Genomic DNA, 17,065 nt, shown 5'->3' with positions numbered 1-17,065 from the left:
TTTCCTGTTACTGACCCCTTGTATTGATTACTCTGAATAAATTAATAAGAAAACAAATGGTGCTAAACCGCCTTAAAGAAAAATTTAGAAGGAAATTGCCCGGTGCAGTGGCTCATGCCTGTAATCCCAGCACTTTGGGAGGCCAAGGCAGGTGGATCACCTGAGGTCAGGAGTTCGAGACCAGCCTGGCCAACATGGTGAAACCCTGTCTCTACCAAAAATGCAACAATTTGCCAGGTGTGGTGGTGCACGCCTCTAGTTGCAACTACTCGGGAGGATGAGGCATGAGAATAGCTTGAATCTGGGAGGTGGAGGTTGCAGTGAGCTGAGGTCATGCCACTGTACTCTAGCCTAGGTGACAGAGCAAGACTGTGTCTCAAAAAAAAAAAAAATTTAGAAGGAAATTGTGTTGGTCATCATTGTTTTCAACACAAGACATGAGTTTGCATCCACAGTGCAACAGATGAACCAAACTTCCCCTGACATTCCCATACAAGTGATTTGTCTAATGAAGTTTTGCTGTGCCTGTTTTTGATTAACAATATCTCTTCCAGAAAAAGGTAGAATTATAAATGACAGTTGTTTAAGGTATATTAATAAAACCACATTTTGAAATTAACATGAGCTTCAACTGTATTATATACTTGGTTCTAATTAGTGGTTGTTTATTAGAATTAATAGTATTTACAGGGAAGAAAGCTCTTAAAGTTAGATGTTTAATATGTGGCTTTTTTTTTCATTTTGCTTACATTAAACATAATTATAGTTGGCATTCATTTGCATTTTTATTTTGCAGTCTCTTGTTTTCAGCAGCCACTGTAAAGCAGTGAGTGGCTACTCAGACCAGGTTGTCCATCAGCGGAGATCAGCTACCTCCTCGCTGCGTCGCTGCCTGCTCACTGAGCTGCCATCTTTTTTGTGTGTGGCCAGTCCACGAGTAAGTGCTCCAGGAGGGAAGAGATGAAATAGATGGCAATAGGAGAAATAAACCAATTTTTAAGGGATTTATTTCTTAAACAGAATTGTTCTAAACTATTTGGACTTTAAGAAACATATAAATTCTAGTATTTTAAAATGTGGGCATTTGTGATTCTGGCCTGCCCCAGACAACACTTATATTCACCTTCATTTGTTGATTTAAGAATAGTTGTATGGTCGATAGCTTCTTTTTATTTAGTCAGGGGCTCTAAACTATAGTGGGAATAAACCATCTGTCAGGTAGAATATATATCACCCAATAGCAGGGTCGGGGCGAGGGAACCATTTGTCACCTGTGTTGAGGTTTTTGAGGGTTTTCATGAGAGGGCGTCAGATTGGTAAGGATTGGGGGAGATTTGATCCGGTCATATCACCTCAGTACAGTCTCCAAATAACAAAAGGAAACATAACACTCCAGCATCAAGAACCTTCTCAGTGTTGTGTTTTCTTGCTTTCCAAAGCAGCCTCACTTGGACTGTCATTCACATGTCTGTTCCATCTGAAAAGTGACTGTTGTATCTTCTTTGCTATTCACCATTTGTCCACTGTTGTTTGCAGATTGGGCTTAGTTTCTATTGTGGTTTCAACTTTAGCAGTTGTCTGCATCCTTCCTAATACCCTGTTTATCAAAATAGAGCCCTCTTGCCATTGCTGACAAGCATTGCTGGAAAGGCTTTAATTGGCACACTGGGGTTATTTACTTTGCCTACATCTTCCATCCTCTTTTTTATCCATGTTGATCAGAGCCAGAGAAAAGATCTACCAAGAAGGGAAATAATCGAACTGTGGCCAGGTTCTGTGGTTAGAGCCAAGAATGAATTTCTGTCTTCCCAGTTCATTTCTTTTTGCTCCAAGAGGCAACTTTCCGTTAGCCAGGAAGCTCTAAGAGGTTGACATTTCTTACCCTTCTATGTTTTTCTCTTGTTTCTCCACTCATCTTAGCAAGTGTACTGTTTTTACAGGTTTGTTGGGTTTTTTTGTTTTTGTTTTTTTTAATGTTTTTGAGACAGGGTTTCACTCTGTCACCCAGCCTGGAGTGCAGTGGCATGATTTCAGCTCACTGCAACCTCAACCTCCTGGGCTCAAGTGATCCTCCCACCTCAGCCTCCCAAGTAGCTGGGACTACAGGTGCGCACCACTGCTCCTGGCTACTTTTTAAATTTTTTGTAAAGACGAGGTTTTGTCATGTCGCCCAGGCTGTTCTCCAACTCCTGAGTTCAAGCTATCTACCTGTCTTGGCCTCCCAAAGTGCTGGGATCACAGATGTGAGCCACCGTGCCCAGCCTGTTTTCACAGTTCTATTCAAATAAGAAGGAGGCTTTTCTGTCTCCCTTGTTAATATTTTTCTACCATTATTTTTTATCAGCTTGCGTTCTTTATTCAGTTTATCAAAAGACAGAATCTGACAGGGGACCCCTAGAAAGATGATGAATCCTGTTGACTCCTGCCTGCCTAGATTTCTGTCTGCTGCTCCTGTGCTATATGAGTTTAATTCCCTTGTCACTATCAACTTTGTTTAGTTTATACTGGCTATCCAGAAAGTATTTGGATTTTGTACATATCCTGTTCTTCCAAAGTATTCTTGGTCTCAGAAGCTTAAGTTAATGCGGGGAAATGCACTTTTTCTAGGAAGCATTTAAAGCCAAGAGCTTCCATAGAAGGCAGGCTTCAGTCTTTCATGGTTGTGTGGTTGGTTTTGTTCTCTTAGTATGATAGGTGTATACCAAGAGACCTAATAAAAGGAAGTTTAGATTTCTGAGAGAGGCACATCAAGTCTTTTTAACTTCTCCTGTTCCCAGTGTTTTGTTTTTTGGTTGTTGGGGTTTTTTGTTTTTGTTTTTGAGGTGGAGCCTTGCTCTCTCACCCAGGCTGGAGTGCAGTGACACAACCTTGGTTGAATGCAGCCTTTGCCTCCCAGGTTCAAGCAATTATCGTGCCTCAGCCCCCCAGGTAGCTGGGATTACAGGTGCACGCCATCACGCCCAGCTCATTTTTGTATTTTTAGTAGAGACAGGGTTTCACCATGTTAGCCAGGCTGGGCTCGAACTCCTGACCTCATGTGATCCTCCTGCCTAAGCCTCCCAAAGTGCTGGGATTACAGGCCTGAGCCACTGTGCCCAGCCTGTTCCCAGTGTTTAGAGAGCCAATAAAGATGAGCTCTCTTGGCCTGTAATTGTATTTATTTGTTGACCTGAAAGTTCTTCATTTTTTACCACTTGGAGCTCCCCAAATATCTATAATCCACCACTCTCAAGAACAGTCCCACTCTCTCACACATGCATGCCCCATCTATACTACTTCAGTATTGTTTTTAGAGGAGCCAGAAATCCCAGCTACCATGCCTGCTGCTGCTGTTTCTCTCAAGAAAAGTAAATGTAGCTTGAGGAAAACTCTAATTGCTGTGAACATGTGTTGGCAAGCAGGGAGCAGGAGAAAGCTTTTATCGTTTGGCTGAAAGGGTGCTCCTTTCCCACTTGGCCCCTCCCATGTTTGTAGAGTTTCTTTACATAGTATGTGCTAAACCTGAAAATGGGAGTAATTACACCGTGGTGATTAGGAGGACAGGAAGAAGAGTTTAGATATCTCTATTTCATACACAGATCTACAACTTTTACCTTTCAGATCAGTCCTAGGGATTCAGATCAGTGAATAAGGCAAAATTTCATGAGATACCCTAATTATCTCTTATATTGACTTCTAACCCATCTGTATTGGGGAGAGAGAAACTGATGTCCTTTGAAGCCAACCCTGGCCTTGAATTAGGCAAATTAATTTCTCTGACACATGCTATGAAAACTTGAGGGTCAGTTCAGGAAGAACTGTGCCACTATGGAAGGAATTATAGGAGCTGTTTTATCATTAGCTGAGGAAATAATTCTGCAGGGTTAATAAATTAAGGCCTTAGGAATTATTCTTACCAAAATACTGCAGCGCTTGGAGCGGTTACGCTTCCTTCAGCTAGAGCAGGAACATACATGTCCTCAGGAAGGACGCGCTGAACGCTTAAGGGGGCAGCCCCTGAAGGTACTGTAGTTTCAGAGGTTAATGAAGCAAGAAAGGGGTTAGCTCCTGTAGGACGAGAGAGAGTATGCATTTTTTGTGGGGAGGGAAGAGCGGTACGTCATGCTTCATCTCTCCTTCTGATCAAATCAGGAGGTCACTTGGGGTTAGCAGAATAGGGGGAGGCTGTCTGGGATACAGCTGACTTAGAAAGCAGGATTTACTCTAAGTATATTGGACATTTTTGCCCTCTTTTGGACCTCATAAGTACATTGCTTACATACTTACAACATGACATTGTATGATTCTGAATATATTAATATCTTGATCCTGGGCTCCTGGCCAAAGAAGCCTCTCAAAACACTGAAAAATATTTCACTAAGAACAGTGTCTTGCAAACCTCTTAAGCATTCAATCCTAGACCTGGAAGGGTATCATCAAAATGAAAATTGAAAAATAGATGAAAGTTTATAACTGGAAAAAGTTGTTTTGTTTTTAAACCATAAGAGTGCCTAGAAATGAATCCCAGGCAGAAAAACCATTTTTCCTGTTTCTCTGTTCTTTCATGCTGAGATTCTAGCTTTTGGCTTTTCATCTCGAGAATATAAGCCCAGAGTCTTTATGTATAATTCCAATATAAGTTCTGCTTTTTTACAAAATAAATAAATAAATAAATAAAAAATTTTAAATCAAAACAGTTATCTGTGAGTATAAAAATTGGTCTGTATGAGGTTTTTTTGTTGTTTTTTTTTGTTTCTTTTTTTTTTTTTTTTTTTGAGACAGAGTCTCACTCTGTCACCCAGGCTGGAGTGCAGTGGTGCAATCTCAGCTCACTGTAACCTCCACCTCTTGGATTCAAGTGATTCTCCCACCTCAGCCTCCAGAGTAGCAGAGATTACAGGCAGGCACCACCATGCCCAGCTAATTTTTGTATTTTTAGTAGAGACGGGGTTTCACCATGTTGGCCAGGCCAGTCTCGAACTCCTGACCTCAGGTGATTCACCCACCTCAGCCTCCCAAACTGCTGGGATTACAGGTGTGAGCCACCGCGCTTTAGTCTTACTAGAGAAGACTAAATATGCTTTACTTATCTAAGAGTATGCATGCTATTCAAGACATATAGAACTGGTCATATTTCTATAGTCTAGACTATTACTTTTTAAACTTTTTATAGAAGTATAGCTGCTATTAATTTTGCAGGTCTGCGACACACATCCTACATGGGAGATGTTTGCTCTGACCCACGATCTGCTGGGATACTGCCATGTCAAGTCATAGAAGGGAGAGAGACCCAATTTTCATCCACCTGCTTTGTATTCCTGTATTTATTTGCTTTCTTTTGGTCCATATTTATTTGCCCATGCTCATGTATTAGTGGGAAAAATGAATAAGTTGGAAGCAAGAAAACAAGTTCCTTCTTTTTTTAACTTTTTTTTTTTTTTTTTTTTTTTTTGAGACAGTCTGTCACCCTGTTGCCCAGGCTGGAGTGCGGTGGCACAGTCTTGACTCATTGCAACATCTGCCTCCTAGGTTCAAGCCATTCTTGTGCCTCAGCCTCCCAACTATCTGGGATTAGAGGTGAACGCCACCATGCCAGGCTAATTTTTGTATTTTTTGTAGAGATGGGGTTTTGCCATCTTGGCCAGACTAGTCTTGAACTCCTGACCTTAGGCGATCTGCCACCTCAGCCTTCCAAAGTGCTGGGATTACAGGTGTGAGCCACCATGCTCAGCCGAAAACAAGTTCCTTTTGGAGAGGATAAAGGTGATATGAGATTCTAGTATTGTTTGGATAAACTATTTTTGTTGTGAACTGGTTTTGGAACTCCAGGCCCAGTTTGCTGTGACCCTCTGTAGTTTTGCATCTGGACCATAGATGGCACTGCTCCCTAGCAAACTCAGTTCAGCTTCATCTGCAAGCCAGAGTATTCTCTGGTTATTGGTAAATGATGCTCTTTCTGTCACGTTGGTACCCTCCAGAGGCACCTACAGCCCATGGTCAGCTGTTTATATGTCTCAAGGCAGTATTTCTCAAGGTTCAACTTGGGACGCTGGGGTGCTTGTCAAAAACATAGGTCTATTGGCCCCTCCCTCAGTTCTTCTGGTTCAAAATCTACACTTTTGGTCCGCTTCAAAGGAGGTCCTTATGCGTACCAAAACTTGACAGCCGTTTCCCTAAAGCTTGATCAACACAAAAGGAGAAAAGTTAATAGCAAGATCAAGTTCCCTCGGTGCCTAACTTCCACGAAATGATAGAACTACCTAACTAGATACAGCCGGTGTTTTATGTTCTGATCTCTCCTGTGCTGTGGCCTTTGCTTCTCATACGCTGTTTCTCCCCATGTCTTAGTCTAGCTTTAGGGTTCTTCTGAGCAATTCTGCGTATGCAGATTGAGTATCTCTTATCCAAAAATCCCAAACCCAAAATGCTCCAATGAGCATTTCCTTAGTGCATCATGTAGGCACTCAAAGTTTTAGATTTTCAGATTAGGGATATTCAACCTGAAATGGGCTTTCAGCATATTTGTCAGCGTGGGCTTGACAGATAATCACAGCCTCCACATTTTAACAAAAGCTAGCCTTGTCATCTTCAAGTTCCTTACCAGTCGACTTCACAGGTATCTGAATACTGCCTATTAGAGTAGGAATAAACCCAGATAGCCAAAGAAGGATAAAATCTGTGTTTCTGAATTGGCAGGAGCCCTCTACTCCATCGAGTGAGCAGCAGCTGAGTGTTGTTTGGTTATACCTTGTATTGAGATAAGAATTTGTATATAGCCTTTGGCCAAGCCAGGAAACGAATCTGCTACTCTCTGGCAATTGCTTCCCTACCCTCCCCTGCCTCCTCACTCCCCCTTCCCCAGTTTATGGCCTGAAAGAAAGTTTCTCTTCCATTAGGTTTGTCAGTCAGCAACCTGGTCAGGGAAGAGGAGAAAGCTGTTGATAAATTTGGGAGCTTTGCCACAAAAGCATTAAAGATGACTTCAAATATGCCAGGCCAATATTCTTTAGTTTTTAAATGAAGTCTGACTAGCTGCAGCTCCCTTTCTGGCATCACCATCATGCATATGGTTAAGAGAACTTTGCCAAGAATAATATCTAGCAGTGAAGGGAGGTGGCAAAATGATCAGATATATATGCATATAATAGAGTTATTGCTGACCCGGTATTCTCATTTATCTGCAAACTCCAGCTCTCTTTGGATCTTTAGTTTGTTTGCAGGTTTCATTTTATAAGAGGTTGGCTTTTTATCTGGAAAAGCTCCCTAAGTCATTCATTAGGGACAGCTTAGTGTGCCAGAACAGATATTTAAAACCACTAGTCTAAGAACTATCCACATTAGTCTGATTTCAAAGTTGAGGTTCCCAAAAGGCATAGTGTGTATGGACAACGTGAAAGAGCCATCTCATGTGAATCTTTAACTGCAGGTTACCGCAGTGCCATTGGATTCTTACTGCAATGACCGAAGTGCAGAATATGAAAGGCGAGTTCTGAAGGAAGGAGGGAGTCTGGCAGCCAAGCAGTGTTTGTTGAATGGGGCCCCTGAACTGGCTGCAGACTGGCTAAATAGACGATCACAGTTCTTCCCAGAGCCAGCTGGAGGTCTGTGGAGCATCAGACCTCAGAATGGCTGGTCTTTCATCAGGATTCCAGGTGAGTTCTCAATCCTCTTGGAATGTGTTCCTCGCTTTGGCAAGGGGAGAACCAGGGGTATCTCCATGTGGTCCTTTCAGATATTTGGAATTTACTGTTCTTGAGGTTTCTGCTTCCTTTTTTGGCCTTAGTAATTCATAGGTAAGAATATTAGTAATTTATGATGAGTGGAGAGAGAAATGTTTTTAGATTTGTGCTTAAATACACTCCTTTGACATGCTTACAGCTGAGAAAGAAATGCCACTCTTAAAAAAAAAAAGGTAGAAATAAACTTAGTAGGAAAGGCTCTAGGTTGAATGAGTACGGTTGTCTTGTGCCATTGCCAGTGGAATGAATGAGAATGTCGTCACTCACAGAAAGCCTCATTTAAATAGCATAAACAGTGTCCTACATGAAGCACTAGAGATCTGAATGATAACAAGAGGAAAAACAGTGCATTGCATTCTATGCCAAAATACTAGCAGATTCCCAGATCCCCTAGGGTCAAAGTCGGGGGTTGAAAGGAAACTAGGTTTTCATCTTTGCCTTAGTGAGACTACTTTTAAGGAAACTGAACACAGATAATTCATAGGCTCATGTTCTTTGCTTACACCTGCAGGCAAACTGGAATGGTAGCTTGGAGCTATAGTGTTAGTTTTGGTTGTCCAAAATCTCTGACATTTTGACTACATTCCTTTTTTTTTTGAGATGGAGTCCCGCTCTGTTGCCCAGGCTGGAGTGCAGTGGCGTGAGCTCGGCTCACTGCAAGCCCCGCCTCCTGGGTTCAAGCCATTCTCCTGCCTCAGCCTTCCAAGTAGCTGGGACTACAGGCGCCGACCACCACACCCGGCTAATTTTTTGTATTTTTAGTAGACATGGGGTTTCACTATGTTAGCCAGGATGGTCTCGATCTCCTGACCTCGTGATCTGCCTGCCTCAGCCTCCCAAAGTGCTGGGATTACAGGCGTGAGCCACCGCACCCGGCCAACTATATCCCTTTTACTGGCATGTAATGGAAATAAACTAGAGCTAAGCATTCAACAGAGGTCTTCTTCTGTCTCTAAGAGATAACTGGATTCCAGTGTGTAAGGCCTGGTTTTTCCACTTTATTTTAACTTTGTCAAGTGTCAAGGGGTTTGCCCCAGCCTGTTAGTGCTTTGAGAACTCCAAGACGTCTTTCTGCGTATCTGAAGGCAGTATTACACATGGCCTTGTAGCTGACTTAAAGCACATGCAGTGAGTGGAAATATATTGTTTGAAAATCAGGGGGGGAGCCTAAGTGTAAAGCAAGCTGGTAAGGAAACTACAGAATCCCAGGCAAGAGATGAGCACCGTTATTGAAAGAAGCAAGATAGCACCTTACTTCTTTTTTCTCCCTTCTTGGTTCTGGCTCCTAAGTTCCCATTACAGGAGTAGATGGCTTATTGCTGGCGTTGTGGGAATCTCTTGTGGCTTTTCCTGTTCTTTGAAAGAAAAATGGACCTTGTTTAAATAGCAGGAAGCGTCTGAGTTCTTTTTGCATCGATAAAAAGCACCAGCCTCACTGGCTGTTTACTGTGAGAACCAACCAGCTCCTCACCCCATTGTGCTGTGTAGACTAGCTGGGACAGGGCGGGGGTTGGGGGTGTCTCACTGGAACCCTTTATCATCTCTCTTTCCTTTATACTTTTACATTTTCTCTTTCCCTGAGAAGGGTTGCTTCCATATTCCTTGAGAGACTGACCAAAATCTTCTGGGTTTCACACCTTTTCTTCTCCATGTTTCACCAGAAAGATGTACAATCCCTTCAAAAGTCCCCTTTCCTTGGAAAAATGAGATATTATTTAATCTTTTGCCCTAATTTTACTGCCATAGGCTACATTCTTTTTATCTCTGAACAGGATCTTACACCGTGGATGGTAAAAACCTGTGTCTAATGAAAGTACTATAGGATTGTAGGAAAGTTTGTAAGAGAGTAGGATAGGTTTGTTCATTTAAACATTTTTAAGCTGCTGTTTTATTTTATTTATTTTTAACACCCAATGATCCAGAAAGCTCCTGTTTTAAAGAAGGGTCTGGGCACAGGTTTGACTTAGCAGAATCAGCTGGATTTCCAGAGAAGTGTGTTCCTTGTGTCTCTGTATCCTGCTTAGCGACAGGTGGAGCTCTTGTCCAGTGCAACTTAAGTGACTGCTAAAAACTTGGCTAACAAATACCAGCCCCAGAAGTCACTCTAGTGTGTTCAGAGAAAGAAACCTGTTTTTCCTGCATATCTTACTAAGGACAAATACTAGAGACTGATTTTCTCCATGCTCACCAGCAAATCAGAGATAGTGTTCATTTTGCTGAAGTGTTTTAAGGCTGTTGCTGAAGTGTTTCTTCTTAGTCATTTTCCTTCAGGGCAGTACAAAGAAGTCCAGTCCATCCACTTCTCCCTTCCCCACCTACACAATAACAAGATAACAAGCTGACAGCAGGTACCACTTCTTGCCTCCTTTAGTCATGTTAGAGTTCTGTCTTTATAAGTATATGCACATCTTTATTTCTGAGCTTTTCTAATCCTAGGAACAGTTCATTCTGATTAGCAAAGTAAAGTAGATGTGGGAGGCAGGACTGTTTGAAAACCATTAAATCATGATTTTGAAATAATTGAAGTTTCTCAAAATTCAGACATAAAACAAATTTTTATATGCATTAACATTTGTGCTAAGAGAGTATATCTAAATGGAGAAAGAAGATAAGCAGGCTACAGAAATCTTACGAACTTAGCTTGCCCACGCTCACTCAAGGGCTGAAAAATATATGGTCTTTTTTTTTTTCACCTTGTGCTTTTAATGAGAACAGAAAGAAGTATGTCTAAAGCTGATTGGTAGCTCTGTGGTGAATGTTTAGGAGCTATCAAAATTGAGAGACCTTAGGGAATTCAATTACTGGAGAAGGGTAATTGTGGTAAGAATAAAACCTTAAAAGTTGTTATGAAAGCTTTGCTGCCTGCTCAGACTTGGAATTTATACAGTACTCCTTGTCTGGTGCCAGGGAGAGGGCTTAGCAGTCAATTCTGTCCCAGCTGCAGTCATTTGATTGTGTTGGTAAGGAGACCAACAAAAAGAAGAGCATTTCAATAATCTAAACAGGACCAAACAAAGAGACTGAACAAAGGTGTGTGCCACAGCTTCAGGGAGCGGGTGGTGGAAGGAGACATGGCCTGGCAGCATTCTGAAGGTGGGAAATGGCAGGCTGCAGTGCAGAGGGAGTAAACAGCCAGGACCTGTGGCTTTGTAGCAAAAACAGAGTGGCCGATGATTTGTTATGGTGCTGTCAGCACATCCGTTCTTGTTCCTTGTATACAATAATTGTGCATTTGGCAAATTGTGGCAAGAACAGAGAATGACTGTTGAGAACTTTTGGATTGCTGTCAACAGTCAGACTGTGGTTCTGAAGAAAAGCCATAGGTTCAAACCCAGAAACTGAGGAGGAACATTGTGTTTTTCTTAACTGTTTTTCTCTTTTAGTTGTTAGTTGTCTATATAATATCTCCATTCTTTCTCTCTCCCTTTTTGTGTCCTATGGCCACTTCCACATATACTCTTACCCAACCCCTTAAACCTAAACTCTTCCCCTCTTAATGACAGCAATTGTTCAGGGCATGTTTATGGACCAGTCTGCAAACAGGAAACTCTACTTCCTGAATATGATGGGAGTTAAATGATACTAACTGGATAAGATGAAAATTTGTGAGTTAAGTGTTCTTTAAAGATCTGTTGCTGAAATGCTTTTCTTGTGAGAAGAGGAAAGAGAAAGCACAAGTTAGTGAGTGAGAGGAGCTTCACTGCAGAGAAACTCAAAGTCAGTCTTTCTGAAAAGCCCTGCTGTCTTTATTGAATTAACATACAACTAGGGTTAACGACATTTACCAGTCAACCTATTTGCAGTCCTCCAAGAGAGCTAGTTTTGGGTTTAAAAAAAAAAAGGGTAGGGGGGCTGGGTACCATGGCTCAGCACTTTAGGAGGCTGAGCTGGGAGGATCCCTTGAGCCCAGGAGTTCAAGACCAGCCTAGGCAATATGGCAATACCCTGTTTCTACAAAAAAAGAGAAACAAAATTAACTGGGTGTGATAGCTCACTTGTAGTCCAAGCTACTCAGGAGGCTGAGATGGGAGGATCACTTGAGCCCAGGAGGTCGAGGCTGCCATGAGCTGTCATTGCGCTGCTGCATTCCAGCCTGGGTGACAGAGTGGAACCCTGTCTTGAAAAAGGGAAAAAAAAGAGAGAGGTTATAAATTTCTTTGTTTACTTTTCTCCAGAGGCAGGTAGGATACGTTCTCAGTGCTTTCAGAACTAGCAGAAACAGATATCTAGAGATAGGATGAACAAAGAAAAAACAAAATTTTCAGGTCACATAACAGCAGATTGACATAGATGTCACCCATAGATGTCCATGTATACCTGGTGTCCTCTGAGTAAGGATGTGGAGCAGGGATGCTTTTAAGTGCCTTAAGAGCACATGTCTGATTGGGAGTGATCAGGGAATCTGCACTTCCCCCTTTGGGGATGTTTTTTCCCAGGGCACTCCTGGAGTCGTGATATTTTCAGGGCGTTGCATTCTCCCTTTAGAGCACTTTTCTGATCTCATGATGACAAGCATCTTGGTTTTAGTGATTGTGGTTGCATACAGCTTTGCATTGAGTGATTTTGTCGCATCAATTAAATACAGTTCCCCCTCACCCCCTTTTCTTCTCCTCAGGCAAGGAGAGCCTCATCACTGACAGTGGAAAGCTGTATGCCCTTGATGTCCTGCTGACTCGGCTCAAGTCTCAAGGGCATAGGGTCCTTATCTACTCCCAGATGACCAGGATGATAGACCTGCTGGAGGTAGGAGAGGGAATCTTGGGGACCTAGGATACCTTGACATTTAATTTGTAGGAATCAGATGTCCATGACTAATGTTAGTCCTGCTTAATGGGAGCCCCAAAACTCCCTTTTGTCTTTTTTCTTTTTCCTTTTTTTTTTTTTTTTTTTTTGAGACAGAGTCTCACTCTATCACCCAGGCTGGAGTGCAGTGATGCGATCTCGGCTCTGCAACCTCTGCCTTCCAGGTTCAAGGAATTCTTCTGCTCCAGTCTCCTGAGTAGCTGGGATTACAGGCATGCACCACCACACTCAGCTCTTTTTTTTTTTTTTTTTTTTTTTAAGTAGAGATGGGGTTTCGCCATGTTAGCCAGGCTGGTCTTGAACTCCTGGCCTCAAGTGATCCACCCACCTCAACCTCTCAAAGAGTTGGAATTACAGGCGTGAGCCACCACACGCAGCCCCCAAAACTCCTTTTTTTGATTTTACAATCTATAAAGGGAGCAGAGTTAGCTCCTGGCATGGGGAGTATGTGAAGGACTTCTGCCCCCTGCCCTACACCAGTGAAATAGAACACCCCTTACATCCTTTTACTAGGGAAGACATTTCTTAATTTTAAAGTAGGTCACAGCCTAGGAATCTAAAATTATGTATGGAAAACAAGATTCAGGATTAGTTCTCTGCGTAAAAAAGCAGAGAACAGCTATTCAACCTGAGTTAATATAGTGATTCTCAACTTGACTACATATTGCAATCACCTGAGAAGCTTTAAAAAAATATGGATTTCTAGTCCTATTTCCAGAGATTCTTATTTATTACATTTGAAATGAGGCCTGGGCATCAGGATATTTAAAAGGTCCTGGGGGTGATTCTAATATGCATCCAGGCTTGACAGCTACTAAGTTAGTGGAAAAGATATGACTGTGCAAGGCAGCTTTTGTTTCTTTAATTGCTTCTTTGTTGAAGTTTTTCTTTTTCTTGTCTGAGTGGTGACTTATTTTTTAAGGGACAGGAGGTCACAGACCTAGAAACAGGAGAGTGAAAATGAGAACAGATAATCACAAACTAGTACAATAAGTCTTTATATAAATAAAGTTTGAGAGGCAGAAGCACCTGGTTGTCAGAAGTACATAAATATTCTCATGTTTTTACATGTGTAAGGCTTCATACCCTCGCCCTGCTACACCAGGGAATCGTAATAAGTAAGTGGAAATTGTACTGTTATTATCCTTATCTAGGAATAAAGCAATAGGGACCATATCAGTACAGAAGGAATGAAGGCTAGCATTAAGGAGGGTTTTCAGGCTTTTTGGAAGCCAAGATTGGCTTGTTGAATTTTGCAATGAATTTATCTGAAATCAGTGGGAGGTTTCTTTTAATAATCTGGCAACTTCTTTTAGCAAGAGACATAAATGATTTTTGGGGTCAGTTTCAGCACTAAGTCTTAGGTTTCATAGCCCCTTGAATGCTGTTGACAGACTAAACTCTCTGGTTTGTATTATGAGTAGGCCACTTATTCCTAAATGATGGAAGTGCTTATGAGTGAATGTAAGTCACCATAAGAGAGGTGATTAAGCTGTTGTGTTTGATGTATATATTAACTATGTTAAATATCCTAACAGTAGTAATCCAAAATAAAAGGACTGCCTGCATATCTAGTGTTCTGTTCAAACAAATGATCCCAACAGCCAAAACAACATGAGTAACTTTTCCTGCAGTGGGGCTCTTTTTAGGTAAAGTGCACTTTCCTTGTCCTCAAGAGGCAGGGAAAGTATAGCTAAAGTAGTGATCTTCAGCTGCTAACAATTAAAGAAAAAGCAGTATGCTAAGGATACTGGTAAGGAACATAATGGTATTTCTTTTCCAAGACTATAGTCTTACATGTTGATTCATATGAAAGGAAAGTTCCAAGGGAATGTGAATGAGCAATCCAAAAATAAACTAGCTTCGGTAGGTGAAGGTGAGTGTAGGTGGTTTAAGTTTGATACAGCCTTTATTATAGTCCTTCCCTCGGTGTATCACACACTTCTAGGTTCTCATTAAATATTACTAAAATAAGTAATTCAGAGTATGATAAGCTTTGTTCAGGATAAGTGCTGTAAACTCTACCCACCAGGATCACTTCCTCTCTATCTATAATCCAACAGTTATTTTTGGGTTATGGACCTAGTGGGTAGGTTTTGCAAACAAGCAGCTTGAGAACCTCTCTAAACATAGATGTATTTCTAAGGGGAATTCCAAATTAGGGAAATGCAAATTCAAAGCCTGAATTTCACAACTGCTGACATTGCTTAGCCATATGTATAACATGCATCTTGGATGTTGAAACCAGAAAATGTTGCAACTATTTGTATGTTTTAAAAACTAAAATGAAATTCTTCTCTGGTTTCCTTAATACTACACTAATGGTTCTTCCTTTAATTTCTTAAAGTTTATTCATTTTTAATTTGTTTTAATATTACCCACTCAAATGAACCACATTCTGTATTCCAGGAGATTAGTACTGAAATAGAATTTAATTTATGAGCATGGAATTACAATGCCCAAAGTGTTTACCATATATCTAATCATTGATTGAAATATAAACATATTGTACATCTTGAGATGGTGCAGCACTAGGTCTGTGTTTTTTTATCTTTGAAAGAGTGTTTTTCAGTCACTTTCATAATAGAAACTCTGAGTATTAACATTCATTAAAGCCATGTTTCAGCATTAAAGCATGACCTGGTACATGATCTTGCAGTGGGACCTTCTGAATAGATCCTGTCCATTGAGTATACTTGATCTTAAGAAAAAACACAAACTTAAGTCTCAAAATGTTGGTTGTTTTGTTTTTATTTCAGGATTTTCCTTTTTCTCTTGAAATCGTATACCCTCTTCAAAGAGAGAAAGAAATGCTTCCAATAGAGTAAGAGTTAGAAACTCACATTGCGGGTATCAAAGCTCTGTGTTGCTGTGGAGTGTGTGAGCAACTCTCTTTCATCCAACAGCCTTTTTGGGTTTTTGTTGTTGTTGTTGTTGTTGTTGTTGTTGTTGTTGTTGTTATGTGCCTTAGCCATGGCTGGCTGTCTGTTTCTGGGACTTGGCAGAACTAGAAGACATTAAGAATTCACATACTTCTCTATGGCCAGGTTTCCATTCTGTGAGAAATACTAGTTTTGGACATTACTATGTGCACAGTATTTTTTAAAGTCATTGATCGCTTCCTTTTTCCCTTGGGTAAAAATCTGACTTTAAATTTCTTGTGTATATATCAGATCTTCTTCCAAATAGACTATATTCAGAAATGTTGTATTCTTTCACATGGCATCCAAATAGTAGTATTTCTAGATAGGGGATTTTTAAAAGGAGAGTGCTTTTGCTGTAACAAATGGGCACTAAGAAAAACAAAAATAGTGAAGAGGAGACTGCTTAATTTCCAAGCCAGGAGTTTTTAGTTTGCCACGGGCAGAAGCCAAGGACATAAATAGGTGAGGAAATCATAGATCAATAAATGTCATTATGAGTTTATTTTATATTTACTGAATCGCCTATAGGATCTTTTTTTTTTTTTTTTTTTTTTTTTTTTTAAAGAGTCTCGCTCTGTCACCCAGGCTGGAGTGCAATGGCGGGATCTCGGCTCACTGCAACCTCCACCTGCCGGGTTCAAGCAGTTCTTCCTCAGCCTCCAGAGCAGCTGGGATTTCAGGCGCGCATCACCACGCCTGGCTAATTTTTGTATTTTTGTAGAGATGGGGTTTCACCATGTTGGCCAGGCTGGTCTCAAACTCCTGACCTCAAGTAATCCTCCCATCTTGGCCTCCCAAAGTGTTGGGATTACAGGCGTGAGCCACCACACCTGGCCACCTATAGGATCTTGGCTGTTGGGCATACTAGGGGAACACATAATCCCTGTGCATTTGGGATGGTGGTATCCAGCTGGATGTCAGGCAGAACTTTTCCTGCTACCACCAGTTTTACCATGGTTAGGGACTCTTCTCCATATTCTAGTAGCAAAGAGCTTTTAACTTATTACAGATGACTTATCTCTGAGTCTTCTCTTTTGAGTTTCATTCCTATTGCATCTAGCAACTGAGTTTGTAGTTTAAGGAAATAAGCCACTTGATACTTTCCTATACAATAAAGAGTACTTGGAAAGAGTTAATCAGCTTATGCTATATGTGGTGTAATTGTTAAATACTGAAATCCAGACAAATCTTGAACTGTACCAACATATGATAATAGTGTAATATAGAATTAAATCCAGGTAATCCATACATAATGACATTTGAGACCCTGGGTTGTGTAACTTGCTCAGTCATCTATCCAAGTGCAGTGCCTCACTGGGGGAAGATTTATCCTGAGCAGACATTCTGTCATTTATGAGTTGGCCTCTCTTAGAAATGCAGGTTACCTTTGGAAGCTGTTATTCTGAAGATACTGGGAAGCTGGGTATTCTGAAAATGCCCCATGGAATGAAAAGCCAATTGGATTGGCACACTTGATATCTTAAGTTTCCTTCTTGGCCTTCTTCCAAGTGTACTTTACTTCCTTTCAAAAAAAAAAAGAAAGAAAATTGGGGCCACTGTTAACTAGAGTTCTTATTAGGTCTTAGGAATTGTAGAAGGAAATTTGTCAGCTTACAACCA

The 17,065-nt window shown here is 41.0% G+C and overlaps 1 protein-coding gene across 4 annotated transcripts in view; it reads left to right on the top strand.

Moving 5' to 3' along the window:
* The window catches only part of INO80 (INO80 complex ATPase subunit), a 137,070-nt gene that overhangs the window by 87,429 nt on the left and 32,576 nt on the right, over positions 1-17,065 (top strand). For all 4 annotated transcript variants that reach the window (XM_510320.6, XM_016927958.4, XM_054667384.2 and 1 more), the window contains 3 exons: positions 797-937; positions 7,406-7,631; positions 12,334-12,461. In XM_510320.6, the coding sequence (XP_510320.2) occupies positions 797-937; positions 7,406-7,631; positions 12,334-12,461 (495 nt within the window). The remainder of the gene's footprint in view (positions 1-796; positions 938-7,405; positions 7,632-12,333; positions 12,462-17,065) is intronic.

Source organism: Pan troglodytes, chromosome 16 (assembly GCF_028858775.2).
Source record: "Pan troglodytes isolate AG18354 chromosome 16, NHGRI_mPanTro3-v2.0_pri, whole genome shotgun sequence".
Lineage (NCBI taxonomy): Eukaryota > Metazoa > Chordata > Mammalia > Primates > Hominidae > Pan > Pan troglodytes.
The sequence above is the reverse complement of the archived record's forward strand: the minus strand, read 5'-3'. Positions and strand labels throughout refer to the sequence as shown.